The 18,714-nt window shown below is 35.6% G+C and overlaps 1 protein-coding gene across 1 annotated transcript in view; it reads left to right on the forward strand.

Moving 5' to 3' along the window:
- Window positions 1–2,574: 2,574 nt before the first annotated feature.
- The window catches only part of LOC128226972 (gamma-aminobutyric acid type B receptor subunit 2-like), a 17,002-nt gene continuing 862 nt past the window's right edge, over window positions 2,575–18,714 (forward strand). The window contains exons 1-8 of the mRNA XM_052937109.1: window positions 2,575–2,668; window positions 3,573–3,659; window positions 5,660–5,810; window positions 6,966–7,080; window positions 11,065–11,172; window positions 12,409–12,531; window positions 16,984–17,130; window positions 18,696–18,714. The exon at window positions 18,696–18,714 is cut by the window's right edge and continues 170 nt beyond it. Of these exons, the coding sequence (XP_052793069.1) occupies window positions 2,575–2,668; window positions 3,573–3,659; window positions 5,660–5,810; window positions 6,966–7,080; window positions 11,065–11,172; window positions 12,409–12,531; window positions 16,984–17,130; window positions 18,696–18,714 (844 nt within the window). The remainder of the gene's footprint in view (window positions 2,669–3,572; window positions 3,660–5,659; window positions 5,811–6,965; window positions 7,081–11,064; window positions 11,173–12,408; window positions 12,532–16,983; window positions 17,131–18,695) is intronic.

The raw sequence follows: 18,714 nt of genomic DNA on the forward strand, positions 1-18,714 counted from the left end.
TAACCGGAATTTGATTACGTGATTAGTTTCTGTGATTAGTCACCGGGGATGAGCAAAAAAAGTCACGTGACCACAAATGCAAACGCCAGTAGTATTTTGCCCCGTTTGATCGTCAGTCCAGGTAAGTTTCTTATCGATATTTTTGTTATATGTGGGAGTTCGTTAAAAAGAGATAGCGCAAAAAAGAATGAATTGTTTTGTCGTTCGATCGGTGTATTGGTCACTGTTCATGTTTGCATAGTTTCCGAGAACACTTCGATAAAAATATGGCCCAGGAATGCAAACGCACGTAGGTACTATTTAAATGTCAAATATTTAATAAAAAGCCACATTGTTTTCCAATGTTTGCCTTTCTATTGTTCAATAATGGTTTTTAATTGTTTTATGTATATTTTGTGCGATGCAATTTGTGCAAAAATGCATTTTCTGAAGAATTTAAAATTTGGCAAACGCACGTTGGCATTTTCATAATGCAAACGCACGTAGCCTACCTAAAATGGCAAACGCATGTAGGTATCTCATAATGAGTAGTGAACGCATTTGTCGTTAGCTTTTCGGAAACTATGCAAACATGAACAGTGACCAATACACCGATCGAAAGACAAAACAAAGCATTATTTTTTGCGCTATGTCTTTTTAACGAACTCCCACGTATAACAAAAATATCGATAAGAAACTTACCTGGACTGACGATCAAGCGGGGCAAAATACTACTGGCGTTTGCATTTGTGGTCACGTGACTTTTTTTGCTCATCCCCGGTGTTAGTAACACTTCGACAAACCTATTTCCAAAATATTGTTTTAACAGTGCTCCATCAGAAGGTGGTGTTTTTGAAAAGGTTTGTCCAAGTGTTTTAAGAAACTAAACGCTCGATCAAACCATAGTAAAAGACCGAAGGCTTGGCTATGCTAGCGGCGTAGACTGTCTTCAAGTCAAAGTCTTCATTTGAAGCAAATTATTGCCTTCCGGCGTAGCCTTTATGACGTAATTTACCACGTGTGATACACACATTGCTTAATGCGTCAGAAGTATCTCCAAAAGCATGCTCCAAACTTCTACGGAAGACTAGTATGGTCAAAACCATGAAGTGTCGTTAGACTTTGATCTGTGTTCCCTTACAAAAACAACATGATGTTAAACATAATTGACTAATATGCTCATTTAAAGTTTGAGACCCACGGATATTTGGCTTTTATTCCTGATTCCCCATGTTATTTCGATATCGGGAAGGGTTTTGTGTACAGAAAAAGCAGACATATCTCTTTTTTCCAAAAAAGCAGCAAGATTATAATATTAACAAAAACGATAAGGGGGGCTTACAAAATGCAAAAAAAAATATCAAAATATCCCGAAAGGTATCAAAATTATATAAGGCCACCAGGAAGGAATCCAAAATTTATCAATAAGGTTCATGTAGGTTTCAGAGAAAAAAATTGTGGTCCGGTATCCTAAATGTTTTATATCTTACGTGTCTCGTTAAAGCGACATACTTGACCAGTCAGACAGAATTACCGCGCGTAAACATGGATGAATAACGGCTGATCTAAGGTATATTCGATTTTTTAAAATTTTATGTATTTGAGTGATATTATTAAGCGTTTCTGATTGGCCGATATGTCGTTTTAACGAGATATGTAAGTCGTTAAAACGAGATACAAAGTATTTTTATCGCCAGGATAAAATGCCGTCATACTTCGAATGGATCGAGGGAGCTCTTGTTTGGAAAGGTTTGCAATAGGGGATAATGAAAATACTTGCCAATGGTTATGCATTTAATGTATTTAGAATCAGAACTAGAAAGTCTGTTTGTTTGCAATTAAAACCTAAACAAACTTACGGTTATTGTACACTGATAATAATTGCCGATCGATGTCTCAAACGCTTTTAGCTCCCCGAAACATAATTTGGTTCGGATTCACTTAGTCGTTTATACGAGATACGTAAATCATTTTAAAGAGATACTAAGTCGTTTATACGAGATGCGTAAATCATTTTTAAGAGATACTAAGTCGTTTATACGAGATACGTAAATCATTTTTAAGAGATACTAAGTCGTTTATACGAGATACGTAAATCATTTTTAAGACATACTAAGTCGTTTATACGAGATACGTAAATCATTTTTAAGAAATACTAAGTCGTTTAATTGAGTTACTGAGTCGTTTGAATGAGAATGGAAACAAGGTCCTATATACAATGAGTCGTTTAAATGAGATATTAAGTCGTTCATGCGAGATTCGCCAATCGTTTAAACGAGAAACTAGGTCGTTTAAAGAGTTACTGAGTCGTTAAAACGAGATACGTAAGTCGTTTTTAACAGTTACTGAGTCGTTTAAACGAGATACGTAAGTCGTTTTTAAGAGTTAATGAGTCGTTTAAACGAAGAACGTAAGTCGTTTTAAAAAGTTACTGAGTCGTTTAAACGAGATACGTAAGTCGTTATAACGAGATGAATAATAACGCGTATGTCACCATTAAGAACTATTACAACCGTGTTTTCTTTAGGACATGCCAAGACTCTAGATCAGTTTACATACGCCGACGCCGACATTGGAGAAGAGATCTTTGAGTGTATGGCACAGTCTTCTATGGTCGGGACATCGGGACAGATATCTTTCCATGAGGGCTTGGATCCGAACAAGATCATACGGGTTGAACGCGTCCAGGGTATTTTACTGTTCTGGGAATGTTTTATAAATGTTATCTTAATTGTAGATAACATTGAAATTAATAATAAACGAAAAAGTACATCGTCAATTTTAAAAAGTTGAAACCATTTGATCGGGTCTTCGAGAAGGTAGCATTATGTTGAACGCAATAGCTTCTTGAGTCTGAGTTTGCTGTTACCGAGGCAAAGATGGTAATTTTGCTGTATAAAATACAAATCATCGTTTTATGTGATCAGAAACACATACTTTATCTTAAAGCTGAATAAAAATTAGCAATACATCGATAATTTCTATTTAACTCAACTTCGTGTTCATTTTCAATGCTGGCTCGAGTTCATTTCACAAACATATGACAAAATTAAACTGTGACACTAAGATAATTTCAATCGTTAGGGCCATCGCCTATTAATGTGTTGATCTGAACCGAGATACGTCGATAGTTCGATGATGAAAACGCGAAATCACGAAACTACGATGGTGAAAACGCGACAGTACGATGATGAAACGCGACAGTACGATAACGAAAACGCGATAATACGACAGTTCGATGATGATAATGCGATAAACTATCGTATTTTCACCATTGTTCTTTTGCGTTTTCACCATTGTAATATCGTGATTCTCCTTTTCATTATCGTACTATCGTTTTGTCGCGTTTTCATCATCGTACTATCGTTTTGTCGCGTTTTCATCATCGTACTGTCGCATTTTCACCATCGTACTATCGCGTTTTCATCAGTGTACTGTCGTGTTTTTACAATCGTATTAACTCGTGTTCAGTATATAGTTTCGTTAATTCGCGTTGTCATCATCGTAATTTCGAGTGCGCGTAACAGCATTCCGTATGTTATAGCTACAAGTAAATTGTAACTTACTTAGTGAAAAGCTTATTTGTGTTGCAGGTGGGGAAAGGGTACTCATCGCTTACTATCGCCAGGATAAAATGCCATCATACTTCGAATGGATCAAGGGAGCTCTTGTTTGGAAAGGTTTGCAATGGGAGATTATGAAAATTCTTGCCAATGATTATGCATTGAATGTATTTAGAATCAGACCTAGAAAGTGTGTAAGTCTGCAATTAAGACCTAAAAGACTTACGGTTATCGTACACTGATAATAATTGCCGATCGATGTCTCAAACGCATTTAGCTCCCCTAAACATAATTTGGTTCGGATTACCCGACCCTACCTACGAAATAGGCTCCGACCTTTCCGTTTCTAAAGTTCGTTGGTAGAAATAGTAATTAAGTGTTTTAATATGTAGTTTAAAACATTTTAAACTTTATACAATATATTACTTAAACACCATTCCTCATTGACTATAACGTCATTTTATAAAGCCTAATATAAAAGTTACACTCTTATTCAAATTCAATTCATACTCATATAAATAAACATGAATCTTGAGTGATACACCCTCAACTACTTACTAAATAATGCATTTATGGAAAATATTAATAACTATTAACAATATTTAAACTGTGTATTTAATAGCTGAAAACGCAAATATATTAAATGATTGGTGAATGCTAAAATATTTACTGCGATTAACTATCGTCTCATAAGGTAGCAAAACCGTGTTTTCTGCTCATTTCTTTAAAATCAAACTCGGTATCCTTAATAAGAACCACTATTTTCAACATGTTTAAATCTGATTGGGGTGTAATAATGCATCTTTAACATTTTTGCCTGCCTATCCTACTTGTTTTTTGAAAAGAATGTGACCCTAACCAAATTACAAAACCACTTAAATGAAACTAAAAGATCAGCGAGGTAGTCATTTTATTACTTAGCTTTCATCAACGGTTTTCCCTTTATATTTCAACCATATTCACATGAACTGCATGTTGTGTGCTCGCCATGGTTTGTCTTGCGTGTCTTATTTAATAAGACTTGTCACGGAATCGGGTTTTAGAACTGTCTTTGACTGTTTAATAGAAGTTCAGTTAAAGGGCAAAAGCGCACGACATTTACACGAATACATCTAAATGGTCAAAGAAAAAGCAAATATTGAACATGCTTATTTTGGATTAAAAAAGTAGTTTAGGTTACCATTGCATTGCAAATTAAAATTGTGTTGCAGTCTGTTAAAGAAAGAATGAGTGTTGTTAAGAGAAAAAAGTCTCAGAAGTGTACGATCTTTGACACCATATCTTCTTAATAAAAAGAAAGAGAAAAATTTACTGCCTTCTGAAGTGCGTTGAAGAATAAGTAATAGCAAAACAATACCCATTATTATTGAGAGAATAGACAGAAACGGTTTATTCAGTTTCTATACACAATTGAAGTTGGGAAAATGGAATTGCCCGTATTAAGTTATGAAGTGCAGTCTCTTGAATAACATGTTACATAAATTATTGAAACGCAAATCAGACAATACAACGGAACTGAATAATGTGTTTGTATGCGAAAACCATTCTTGTACACAAGATTGATGATGCTATGCGTATCACAGCTGGATTAAGCCCTTGTCGAACCTCTGATAAATGAGAAGGGCGAAAACCTGTCAAGTTATATGCTACCAATCTTACAGATGATTTTTTTTTATACTAATCTTATCTGAAAAGGTCCTTAGCGCATAATTGAATCGGAAAATTGATTTCATTTTAATTCAAAGCTTAGTCATCATTTAAAAACATTTTCACACACGCAAGATACTGTCAAAGAAGTTCAGTTAAAGGTCAAAAACCCACGACCTGTAGATGAATACGTCTAAAAGGTCAGAGAAAAAGCAAATATTGATCATGCTTATTTCGAATAAAAATAGATGTAAAAATACTGTCTATATTTGTGGATATATATCAATAACTTGGTATGTAATATCTACGCTGGATGCGTTTCATAAAGTCAATTGTATGGCTGTGACTTTGTGTGCTCTCGTTGCGAGAATGTTCGGCATTGTTCCTGCCCCTTTTAACAATATGTGTGGCCATGTTGTATATGTTTCATAATTGCTGTTAGAATGACTTTTTCTATTTTGCGATCACAGACAACCACATACCTCGGGATTCTACGTCCATAAAGTTTGAGGAGGTGATTATTCCATGGCCCCTGTACATCAGCATGTGTGTGATAGCAGGCATCGGCATGTTCGTCACCGTAGGCCTTCTTGCCTTCAATATCGTCTATAGAAACAACAAGTAGGTTGACTTGAAAGTGTGTATCCCCGTAGGTCCTCTCGTCTTCATTATCGTCCATAGAAACAACAAGTAGGTTGACTTGAAAATGCGTATCCCCGTAGGTCCTCTCGTCTTCATTATCGTCCATAGAAATAACAAGTAGGTTGACTTGAAAGTGTGTATCCCCGTAGGTCCTCTCGTCTTCAATATCGTCCATAGAAACAACAAGTAGGTTGACTTGAAAGTGGGTATCCCCGTAGGTCCTCTCGTCTTCAATATCATACATAGTAACAACAAGTAGGTTGACTTACAAATGTGTTTATCCACGGATCCTTTCACCTTGTATATTGGCATAAATATAACAAGTATGTTGACTTAAAAATGTATATCATCATTCACCTAGTCTTTTTTATAGATAAAGCTTGACGTTTATTCTCCAGGTCTGTAAAGCTGACTTCACCTTACATCAACAATGTTCTGTTCCAGGTTTGTAAAGCTGTCTTCCCCTAACATCAACACTGTTCTGTTCCAGGTTTGTAAAGCTGACTTCCCCTAACATCAACAATGTTCTGTTCCAGGTTTGTAAAGCTGACTTCCCCTAACATCAACACTGTTCTTTTCCAGGTTTGTAAAGCTGTCTTCCCCTAACATCAACAATGTTCTGTTCCAGGTTTGTAAAGCTGACTTCACTTAACATCAACAATGTTCTGTTCCATGTTTGTAAAGCTGACTTCCCCTAACATCAACACTGTTCTTTTCCAGGTTTGTAAAGCTGTCTTCCCCTAACATCAACACTGTTCTGTTCCAGGTTTGTAAAGCTGACTTCCCCTAACATCAACACTGTTCTGTTCTAGGTTTGTAAAGCTGACTCCACCTAACATCAACACTGTTCTGTTCTAGGTTTGTAAAGCTGACTCCACCTAACATCAACAATGTTCTGTTCCATGTTTGTAAAGCTGACTTCACCTAACATCAACACTGTTCTTTTCCATGTTTGTAAAGCTGTCTTCCCCTAACATTAACACTGTTCTTTTCCAGGTTTGTAAAGCTGTCATCCCCTAACATCATCAATGTTCTGTTCCAAGTTTGTAAAGCTGAATTCACCTAACATCAACAATGTTCTGTTCCAGGTTTGTAAAGCTGTTTTCACCTGACATCGAACATGTTCTGTTCTAGGTTTGTAAAGCTGTCATCCCCTAACATCAACAATGTTCTGTTGTTCGGCTGTTTCCTATGCTACATTACCGTCTTCATCAAAACAACTGGCACGCATTACACCTCTGTATGCGAGGTATGTTGGGGTTTCTTTGATCGTAAATATTCCATACCGTTGAATAGTTATATTTGATTGCATGATCCAATTCACAAAATCATAGCAGAAATATGTGTTAAATAATTGATATATTTTGATATCCGGTGTATCGGCTAAAATACCAATTTGATACAAACGACACTAACAACGAAATAGTAGAACAAATTCTTGCATACCGGACGTGTGTTTCCGGTCATGTGACCAGTGCTGGAAAACCCATTCTTGCATACCGGACGTGTGTTTCCGGTCATGTGACCAGTGCTGGAAAACCCATTCTTACATACCCCATGTAAGATGGGTCACGCGCAACAACGCGCCAATTCTTATTTCATTTATTGTATGGTTTATGAACAATATATTATGCCATTTCAATAAAGCGCAATCAAATATATATGTTTGCATGACTTTTAATTAGAATTGAACATAAATAATCGTTAAAAAACGCTATTTTTAGTTATTCAAAATTACTGCGCTCTGTGACGTCGGTAAACAAAGTCGCACGCGCTTTTTGGTGTAATTGTACAAATGTTCGTTTTCAACGTCATTTTTCCACAAATTGATAAATTTAGATATGCAAGAAAAAAATTCAATCATGTTGTTTCCGGTCCGGATCGAAAAATCCGACCCTAGGGCACGCTACGTGGCTGGTTACTCGGCAAGCCTCGTTACCAGCTTACACACGTGCCTTCGGGTCGGATTTTTCTATCCGTACCGGAAACACATGATTAGATACTTACAATGTTACTTAATATGTGCAAATTTAAATCTTTAACGTTGTATAGAAGCAATAGTTCTAAACTTAAAATTGAAATGTTGTTACTGATATTATATTCTGTTCTTTGTATGTGTTCCGTTATTGTTTGTGTGTATAGTAGACTTTTTAATAAACGGGTAATAATAGTTAACTTTTTTTTTTTAAAAATGAAGGAATACTAGAAATAGTTCCGTTTCTGTGACAATCCAAAAGTAGTCGCACGGTTATATTTAACGCTACCAATGGAATACAAGCGTATTGGTCCCAATTTACAAAGGCAAAGGTAAAGACAAGCGAGAGAATACAGAATAACAGAATATACGCCAACCCTTTACTACACAAGTTACTATTTCCTAGTCCCCAACAAAACGGGTTTCAAAAGGGTCTCAGCTGCTTGACAGCCGCATTTAACCTCCAGGAAATGATTAACCATGTTATATTTGAGTTGAGTTGAGTTGTAAAATCACAGTGTCGATTAGAAACCAATGTCTTGTCCTAGACGTTGAAGTGTCCGTGATACAACCAAAAATGTTTTCAAATATAATTTGTAATAAGTTTCATACATTTGATTTTCTACTTTGAAGTTCGAGGTCTGGATGGAGTTAATTATAAAAGTCATTATACATACACTATTAAATTAATGTTGGAAAAGGGAACGTTTTATGCCTTTCTCACACAAACGATATGAATAAATGTAAAACATTGAGGGTTAATTTCCAGGGTTAATGATTTTAAATTTATTAAATGATCCAAAAACGATAAGAACAGAATGATTATCATCTTTAATTTATAAAAGTAATAAATAGGAATATCACAGACATTACAATGGCTTTATTTGAAAAAACGTGAAGTGTCTTTTAGATAATGAAAGGGGAAAAAATGAACATGATTTAGAATGTACCATTTATAACATTGGAAGATGTTCGTTCATTACCCCGGGGCAACATAGTTTCTCAAATATTGTGAAAATGGCGATAATTGTTTGCATTAAGTCTTGGAAAATATTAAAATATCGATGTTTATTTATTAGCTTAATTGCAAGAATAACGGTATACCACACACATAAATCATTGTCGTGTACCATAAGTCATGATCAATTAATCTAAACATTTAAAACTCCATCTTAATTGGTTTTTTTCAAAGGTAACAACTTTATGTACTTCAATTTAAACTCAGTGTTTTTGTTAAGTTTGTACATAATTCGTTTAGCCTAATTTTTACCGGAAGCTGGTAGCATAAAGAATAACTCTAGAGTGCGTTTCCTCGATAGAAACCAGTACTTATTTTGTGAGGCCATGGGAAAATACTCTTGTTAGGATCGAACCAAACCTCTCTGCGGTGGGAGTCGGACACATTTATAAATAAATTACTTTCACCCCGCTGGGCATCGAACCCACAACGTCTTCGGAGAGAATAACACCCTTACCACTAGTTAACTCACCCTGCTGGGGTTCGAACCGATAATCTCTTCGATGAGGGGCAAACACCTATACCACTAGATCAATATCTCCTTGTATCGTAGCAAACCCAAAACCTCTTCGGCGAGAGGCGGATAACTTTACCATTAGATAACTGTCACCCTGTTTGGCATCGAACCCATACCTCTTCAGTTATTATTTTAATATCGACGAGTTACAAAACGCAATATAAAAAGCAGAATGCAATAATAGAATCAAATGTAATACCTGTATATATTTGTGCTTACGTTTTGGCCGCGGCCGGGAAACAAGATACTATCGGTTAACAAAAGAATCTTGGTCATCGGATTTGGACAGGTTGATTTCCTGGAAATTAACCCGGAGAACCCGGTAAAACCCAGAAAATCATGGATCGTATAGAAAGTGCTCATTTGGGTATCTAACCTAAATGTTTTAAATGAAATTTTAATATTTCATTGCATCCTATTGTTAGTTTTGCAACTGTGTCAAATTAAACCATTTACTCGTGTAAGTATATACTAACAACCTTTACCCAAAAATAAATGCATATTATACACTTTTACAATTAAAATCAAAGCACGTAAAGCGTTGACAGGCTTTCGGCCTGCTTCAATTTGGGAGAATAGTCATGTTATGCCGAATGGAACGGAATGTGTGTGAAGATTCTCTCAGTAATTTCAGCACAGTGCCTTTAGAATGCCGCGAATGCATATTTATAAACCACTAATATAAATATGTTTATTTTGTCCACGAGTGACTAAGGTTGAAGGTAGTATTAAGATACATCAATGCATACAGAAAATAAAAAAGTATTTTGGTGATTCGAGCTAGATGAATTTTTCGCAAGGATCCTATCATCGCAGAAAGAAACCTTAAACATAAACTTAATCAACATGTCCAATACATTTTGTTTGATGCATTTGGTTAAGCGGTCATATCCTGAAAGTAAATTAAATACAACACACCCATGTTGATTAAGTGGATTTAACTAGAAAATGTCTTATCCGTGGCAGTGCATTGTTTATGAAACCAAAGTTCTAGGTTGCATATGCAATTGAGTATAACTCAAATATTTGGATAGTCCACATTTTAAATGCTTTTTTCAAGTGACTGATACTCCATGATTTGATTTAATTGCGCATCAGCATAAAAATCTAAAAATATTTGCGAAGGAATTCATGAGCATGCATATTATATATTTAGGTGTTTAAGTGAATTTGTTTCACGAAAACATGAAAATATGTAACTCACAAAATGCAGCAGGCCGACAGCCTTTTGACGCTCTAAGCGAATTGATTAACATTTGCGAAACATGTTGTTATTGTAGAAAATAAACATTCACAGCTGTTCGTTCATCAACAGTATGTTAAGTCAAATCAGCGATAGTGAGGTTTGTTAAAACAAAAATGAATGAAAAATTGTACATAGGCTGATCAATAATATTATGTATATTGCACAGAACAGCGTTAAATAACTTATTGTGTGTTTTCCGGTTTTTGTTTAATTATAAAGTCGTTAAAAACAGATTTTGACAACATTATTGATAATAGTTATTACAGAGTATTCGTAACACCCTTACTCGAAAGCGGCGTCGACCCCGATTTCCTTACGGAACCTTTTCACGCATCCGGATATGGAAATATATTGTACGGTCATACGTTGAAAAGGAGAATATACGATTTGATTATACATATAAAGTTCTGGAATAATTCGAAAAATATTGTATTCGTTCTTACCCTTTTTAATTTTTATTGTTATCCTTTAATTCAGGCCCGTACCTGGTGCTTTTGTCTGGGCTTCACCATCACGTTTGGTTCACTATTCTCAAAAACCTGGCGAGTGTACAGGATCTTCACAAACAAGAAACTCCTCCGAATGGTAAGGAAGCAACCCCAAGTAAATTTAGCTGAATTTCGATTTACTTACCTACTACACATCTTTTATACATTTTGTATTAGTATCCAATCTCCGAACATGAGTCTTATTATATATTATGTAATTTGCAGTCACTTTATATCTCAAATTAAATCTGCTTCGTAACGGGGATAATTTTTGTTCAATAACCCAGCACAAAGAGTGTATCCTGGACCAAACCCGGGCGCCTGCTAATTAGTTATAACGTTCCGTGAAAGCGATAAACTTATGATTGATAAGATTGATAAATCGCAACTGATACACGCTCCGCCTTTAGTGTCGTTTGGAATGTTCGAGACGTGTCAAAGCACTCCAGAATATATGCTCTATTCTTTATAATTTGATCTTCTAGTTTAATTGCTACTTTGATCGCACCGGTTGGATGTAATGTAAATAGTTTTTACATTGAATTCATCCCGTCTTCTATTCTGACGTTTATAATTCTCATTCAGTTCAGCTATACCACTCAATCTGTTTAAAAGTACGAGTATAACCTCTCTGTCTGTTTACAAATACGAGTATTACCTTTCTGTCTGCTAACAAGTACGATTATTATCTCTATGTCTGTTAACAAGTACGAGTATAACCTCTCTGTTTGTTTAGAAGTACGAGTATAACCTCTCTGTCTGTTAACAAGTACGAGTATTAGCTCTATGTCTGTTAACAAGTACGAGTATTACCTCCATGTCTGTTAAAAAGTACGAGTATACCCTCTCTGTCTGTTTACAAGCATGAGTATAACCTCTCTGTTTGTTTAGAAGTACGAGTATGACCTCTCTGTCTGTTTACAAGTACGACTATAACCTCTCTGTTTGTTTAGAAGAACGAGTATGACCTCTCTGACTGTATACAAATACGACTATAACCTCTCTGTTTGTTTAGAAGTACGAGTTTAACCTCTCTGTCTGTGTACAAGTACGAGTATAATATATCTGTTTGTTTAGAAGTACGAGTATGACCTCTCTGTCTGTTTACAAATACGAATATATCCTCTCTGTCTGATTAAAAGTACGAGTATTACCTCTCTGTCTGTTAACAAGTACGAATTTACCTCTCTGTCTGTTTACAAGTACGAGTATAACCTCTCTGTCTGATTACAAGTACGAGTATGACCTCTCTGTTTGTTTACAAGTACGAGTATTACCTCTCTGTCTGTACAATCTACGAGCACAATTACTAACATGTATATTTTCCTTGCAGACAATAAAGGATTACCAGCTTCTAGGTATCATCGCTATTCTGGTCGGCGTTCTGTCCGTGGTGCTAATTATATGGGAAATACTCTATCCGCATCACATCGTCACAGATTATCTAACAAAAGAGGTGAGGTTTTTATTTGGGCAATACTCTATCCGCATTACATCGTCACAGATTATCTAACAAAAGAGGTGAGGTTGTTATGAAGGAAATACTCTATCCGCATTACATCGTCACAGGTTATCTAACAATAGAGGTGAGGTTTTTATTTGGGCAATACTCTATCCGCATTACATCGTCACAGATTATCTAACAAAAGAGGTGAGGTTGTTATGAAGGAAATACTCTATCCGCATTACATCGTCACAGATTATCTAACAAAAGAGGTGATGTTGTTATGAAGGAAATACTCTATCCGCATTACATCGTCACAGATTATCTAACAAAAGAGGTGAGGTTGTTATTTGGGAAATACTCTATCCGCATTACATCGTCACAGATTATCTATCAGAAGAGGTGAGGTTGTTATGAAGGAAATACTCTATCCGCATTACATCGTCACAGATTATCTAACAAAAGAGGTGAGGTTTTTATTTGGGCAATACTCTTGTCCGCATTATATCGTCACAGGTTATCTATCAGAAGAGGTGAGGTTGTTATTTGGGAAAAACTCTATCCGCATTACATCGTCACAGATTATCTATCAGAAGAGGTGAGGTTGTTATAATGGAAATACTCTATCCGCATTACATCGTCACAGGTTATCTAACAAAAGGGGTGAGGTTGTTATTTGGGCAATACTCTATCCGCATTACATCGTCACAGATTATCTAACAAAAGAGGTGAGGTTTTTATTTGGGCAATACTCTGTCCGCATTACATCGTCACAGGTTATCTAACAAAAGAGGTGAGGTTGTTATGAAGGAAATACTCTATCCGCATTACATCGTCACAGATTATCTATCAAAAGAGGTGAGGTTGTTATTTGGGAAATACTCTATCCGCATTACATCGTCACATGTTATCTAACAAAAGAGGTGAGGTTGTTATTTTGGAAATACTCTATCCGCATTACATCGTCACAGGTTATCTAACAAAAGAGGTGAGGTTGTTAAGAAGGAAATACTCTATCCGCATTACATCGTCACAGGTTATCTAACAAAAAAGGTGAGGTTTTTCTTTGGGCAATACTCTATCCGCATTACATCGTCACAGGTTATCTAACAAAAGAGGTGAGGTTGTTATAATGGAAATACTCTATCCGCATTACATCGTCACAGATTATCTATCAAAGGAGGTGAGGTTGTTATAATGGAAATGCTCTATCCGCATTACATCGTCACAGGTTATCTAACGAAGGAGGTGAGGTTGTTATTTGGGCAATACTCTATCCGCATTACATCGTCACAGATTATCTATCAAAAGAGGTGAGGTTGTTATTTGGGAAATACTCTATCCACATTACATCGTCACAGATTATCTAACAAAAGAGTTGAGGTTGTTATAGCTGAAATACTCTATCCGCATTACATCGTCACAGATTATCTATCAAAAGAGGCGATGTTGTTATTTGGGCAATACTCTATCCGCATTACATCGTCACAGATTATCTAACGAAGGAGGTGAGGTTGTTATGAAGGAAATACTCTATCCGCATTACATCGTCACAGGTTATCTAACGAAGGAGGTGAGGTTGTTATGAAGGAAATACTCTATCCGCATTACATCGTCACAGATTATCTAACGAAGGAAGTGAGGTTGTTATTTGGGCAATACTCTATCCGCATTACATCGTCACAGATTATCTAACAAAAGAGGTGAGGTTTTTATTTGGGCAATACTCTGTCCGCATTACATCGTCACAGGTTATCTAACAAAAGAGGTGAGGTTGTTATGAAGGAAATACTCTATCCGCATTACATCGTCACAGATTATCTATCAAAAGAGGTGAGGTTGTTATTTGGGAAATACTCTATCCGCATTACATCGTCACATGTTATCTAACAAAAGAGGTGAGGTTGTTATTTTGGAAATACTCTATCCGCATTACATCGTCACAGGTTATCTAACAAAAGAGGTGAGGTTGTTAAGAAGGAAATACTCTATCCGCATTACATCGTCACAGGTTATCTAACAAAAAAGGTGAGGTTTTTCTTTGGGCAATACTCTATCCGCATTACATCGTCACAGGTTATCTAACAAAAGAGGTGAGGTTGTTATAATGGAAATACTCTATCCGCATTACATCGTCACAGATTATCTATCAAAGGAGGTGAGGTTGTTATAATGGAAATGCTCTATCCGCATTACATCGTCACAGGTTATCTAACGAAGGAGGTGAGGTTGTTATTTGGGCAATACTCTATCCGCATTACATCGTCACAGATTATCTATCAAAAGAGGTGAGGTTGTTATTTTGGAAATACTCTATCCACATTACATCGTCACAGATTATCTAACAAAAGAGTTGAGGTTGTTATAGCTGAAATACTCTATCCGCATTACATCGTCACAGATTATCTATCAAAAGAGGCGATGTTGTTATTTGGGCAATACTCTATCCGCATTACATCGTCACAGATTATCTAACGAAGGAGGTGAGGTTGTTATGAAGGAAATACTCTATCCGCATTACATCGTCACAGGTTATCTAACGAAGGAGGTGAGGTTGTTATGAAGGAAATACTCTATCCGCATTACATCGTCACAGATTATCTAACGAAGGAAGTGAGGTTGTTATTTGGGCAATACTCTATCCGCATTACATCGTCACAGATTATCTATCAAAAGAGGTGAGGTTGTTATAATGGAAATACTCTATCCGCATTACATCGTCACAGATTATCTAACGAAGGAGGTGATGTTGTTATTTGGGAAATACTCTATCCGCATTACATCGTCACAGATTATCTAACAAAAGAGGTGAGGTTGTTATAATGGAAATACTCTTTCCGCATTACATCGTCATTACATCGTCACAGATTATCTTACAAAAGAGGTGAGGTTGTTATAATGGAAATAGTCTATCCGCATTACATCGTCACAGATTATCTAACGAAGGAGGTGAGGTTGTTATTTGGGAAATACTCTATCAGGGCCAATTATAATTTGTCTTCAACTTATTTGGTGTGTGCTGGTGCATTCGTCTGAATCGATCTACGTATGTTAATTAGAAAAAAAAACACATCCTCGATTGTCATTTGCCCATACAATATTGCAAACCCTTATAGAAGGCAAGATGTCGCTCGTCCCGTATTTATTTCATAGTTCTAAAACTGGTCGTAGGAACTTTAATGCATACTTTGTCATTGTCTGCTTGTGGACACAAGCAATTATAAACAGGAACATTACTCCGGTTATACCTCTAGCGGCGTGGCCATACCAAAGCATTCAATAAACACAGTTATGAATTATTAAGAAAACAAACGCAAATGACTGTATTAAACTTTCTCAGTTTCAAAAAAGTGTCCGAGAATGACAGAACTACGTTTACTTTTAATATCACTAATATTTTCTTTGCTTATTACAAAAATAAGTTAATTACGAAATTTTTTAACTATTTTTTTCAATTTTCAAATTAATTGGAAAAAATAAATAAATACTTCGTGATGCTATTTATCAACCTTGCTAACCACTTTAAAGCACAACAACCATCCAAATGTATTACACTATGATACGTTCTCCCCAGGCAATCTTTTTTTCTAGTTTAAGGTTTAAATTTATTCTCTGTTTAAGTCCGATATTAAATTTGAGGAGTACCTTAATATCTTACCCAAATCTCTACGTTTTACATTCTTGCATTTCCGCACTAGCAATCATAAATTCCCTATCGAAGTCGGTAGATGCAGACAGAATGCTGTACCACATTTCAATAGAAAGTGTACATTTTGTAATCTAAATGATATCGGTAACGAACTGCACTATTTACTTACATGTCTATTTTTTAATTATTCAGAATTTGTTTAACATATATTGTCGTATTTACTCAAGACCTAATGTTTTGAATTTTAGTGAAGTTTTAAATTTTAAGAACCCGGATACCTTTAGGAAAACAGCAATTTTTGTTAAAATCTTAGTTAATCACTTAAAACGAATCTGATCATGTGTTCAATAGTTTTTTATTTGTTATCTCATTACTGCATCGATTAAATAGTATCCTTATTCAAATAAGAGAATTTGTTTTGTTATAAAAATAATACCATTTAAACTAACCACATTCCCCTTACTTATTATAATTGTTTTGTATAATGATGAACTCCAAACCTGATGTGAAGCCATTAACCCACCTCTTTATACCTGTGTTAACATATATATATTGAGTTTTCACATGCTTTTACTTAAATGTAAACTGTAATATAATAAAAGAATATTGAGTTGAGTTGAGTTGAATATAAAACAAACAATACATATTTTTGCTTTGACTTAACCAGATAAAAACATCAGTTTTAAACAGTTGGCTGCAGATCATATTTTAACAGCTATATGCATGGGATGTGTATACTTTTATGTTATATGTTTAACTTTCGTAAAACTTAAGCACTTTCCTAGCCAGCGTGATCTTCTGTTATCTGCCCCCAGGTTTACCAAATAGGAAATGACGAGGAAGTCCACCCGTATGTACGTGTTTGCTTCTCAGAAAACGCCATCTACTTCAACTTGGTTATCTACATCATTGAGGGCACGCTGCTGTCATTTGGAGCATTCCTCGCTTGGGAAACTCGACGGGTAGGTCCATGTAATAGTAAGATGACATGGAGTTACATTTTAATGACTAAGAATGGGCGGTGTAAGCGAAGAAAACCAGCCTTTATTAATCATAAATAGATAACTTCAGGTCATCAAACTGTCTTAGAATACTACCCCATTGGTTGACACATAGCCAACGCAAAATATAACGCAGGGAGTGTGTATCGGATGAGTGACAGTAGGTGGGCCTTTAAACATTCGCGAAAGTTTAAACTCTTAATGATGAAGCCTAGTACATAATGATTGCAATTTCATTGGCTGAAAATGCAGGTTGTATTATATGAAATATTGGGGCGATGGTTTAGAACTTTAATAAGATTAACAACGTAATTAACGGCATCGGTTTTAAGTTTTAAACGTTGAATATTATTAGATGACGTGCTAACATACTTAGATATAAAACAGTACTGTTGTCTCAAATCTTTTTAGAAATACAGCAGATCACAAGTGTATTCATTAAACTTTCAGAGCAGTTACGATTTGAATGTCAACAACGATGACGTAAACAACACTGTTAACTTTAAAGGAGCTGGCTCACGTATGATAAAATAGCGAAAAAAAAAGAAAATTGTCGAAAACTGACATAAACTTGGCATCGATGTGTACAATGCATTGGAACTTACTAACTGAAGTACCACATAGTTTACAATTTATTTAAGTTTAGCAGTTATTTCGTATTTTTCCATTAAAAAGATTACTGGGTATGTCTACCAGGTAGAATTCATTCCTTATGCGTGATTGGCTAGTCGGTGTTATCACGTGATATTCCCGAAGTAGGTGGATAGCTTAATTATGTCACCCGATTAGAATAAGCCTTTGTAGCTCAGTGAGTAAGACGCAGGATTTCAATTTTGGCGACGCGGGTTCGAACCCGGTCTCCGACACATCTTTTTTTTTCATTTTGGTCATTTTTTTACAGTTCTGATATCAAAGCGTAACGCATTCTATTAAATAATTGTCCTGAGATTCGTTACAGAAAAAAAAATGTTTTGGTGCTAATCTGTGACTCAGTCCCTTTAACAAAGTAATGAACAATCGGCATGTACATGAATACATTGGTATATAACTAAGGCGTGAAAATCCACAGCATTGTGCATAATATGGAATAAGTTTTTCTATAGACATACACCTTGAAATGTAGGCATTAACTGGAAAATATTATGGTAGGTAATCACGCTGACTAAATGAGTTTGTATGGTATTCATTTACGGTCAGTTACATGTTACATGTTACATGCTAATTTATTATGAGGAGAACTAATTTCAATGTCATTCCGTTCTTCGTCCGCTTTGTAGTTAATTATGCTCTAATCTTTGATGATCATTTCATATGTCAGTGATTCCTCCAAAACAGCCTGTGCAAGAGGTCGTTGGCTGATTTTCATAAACAATACTGTTACTGAATAACGAACAGCTCTAATAAAACCGAAACTACCGTTTTACTTTCCAGGATGCACTCTGTGATTCTGAACTATCTTTGATAAACAATGTGTTTATTACAATCTGATCTTCTGTTAATATGAAGAATGCACTTCTTTCCTTCAGGTAAAAATCGAGGCCCTCA

This window comes from Mya arenaria, chromosome 1 (assembly GCF_026914265.1).
Source record: "Mya arenaria isolate MELC-2E11 chromosome 1, ASM2691426v1".
NCBI lineage: Eukaryota > Metazoa > Mollusca > Bivalvia > Myida > Myidae > Mya > Mya arenaria.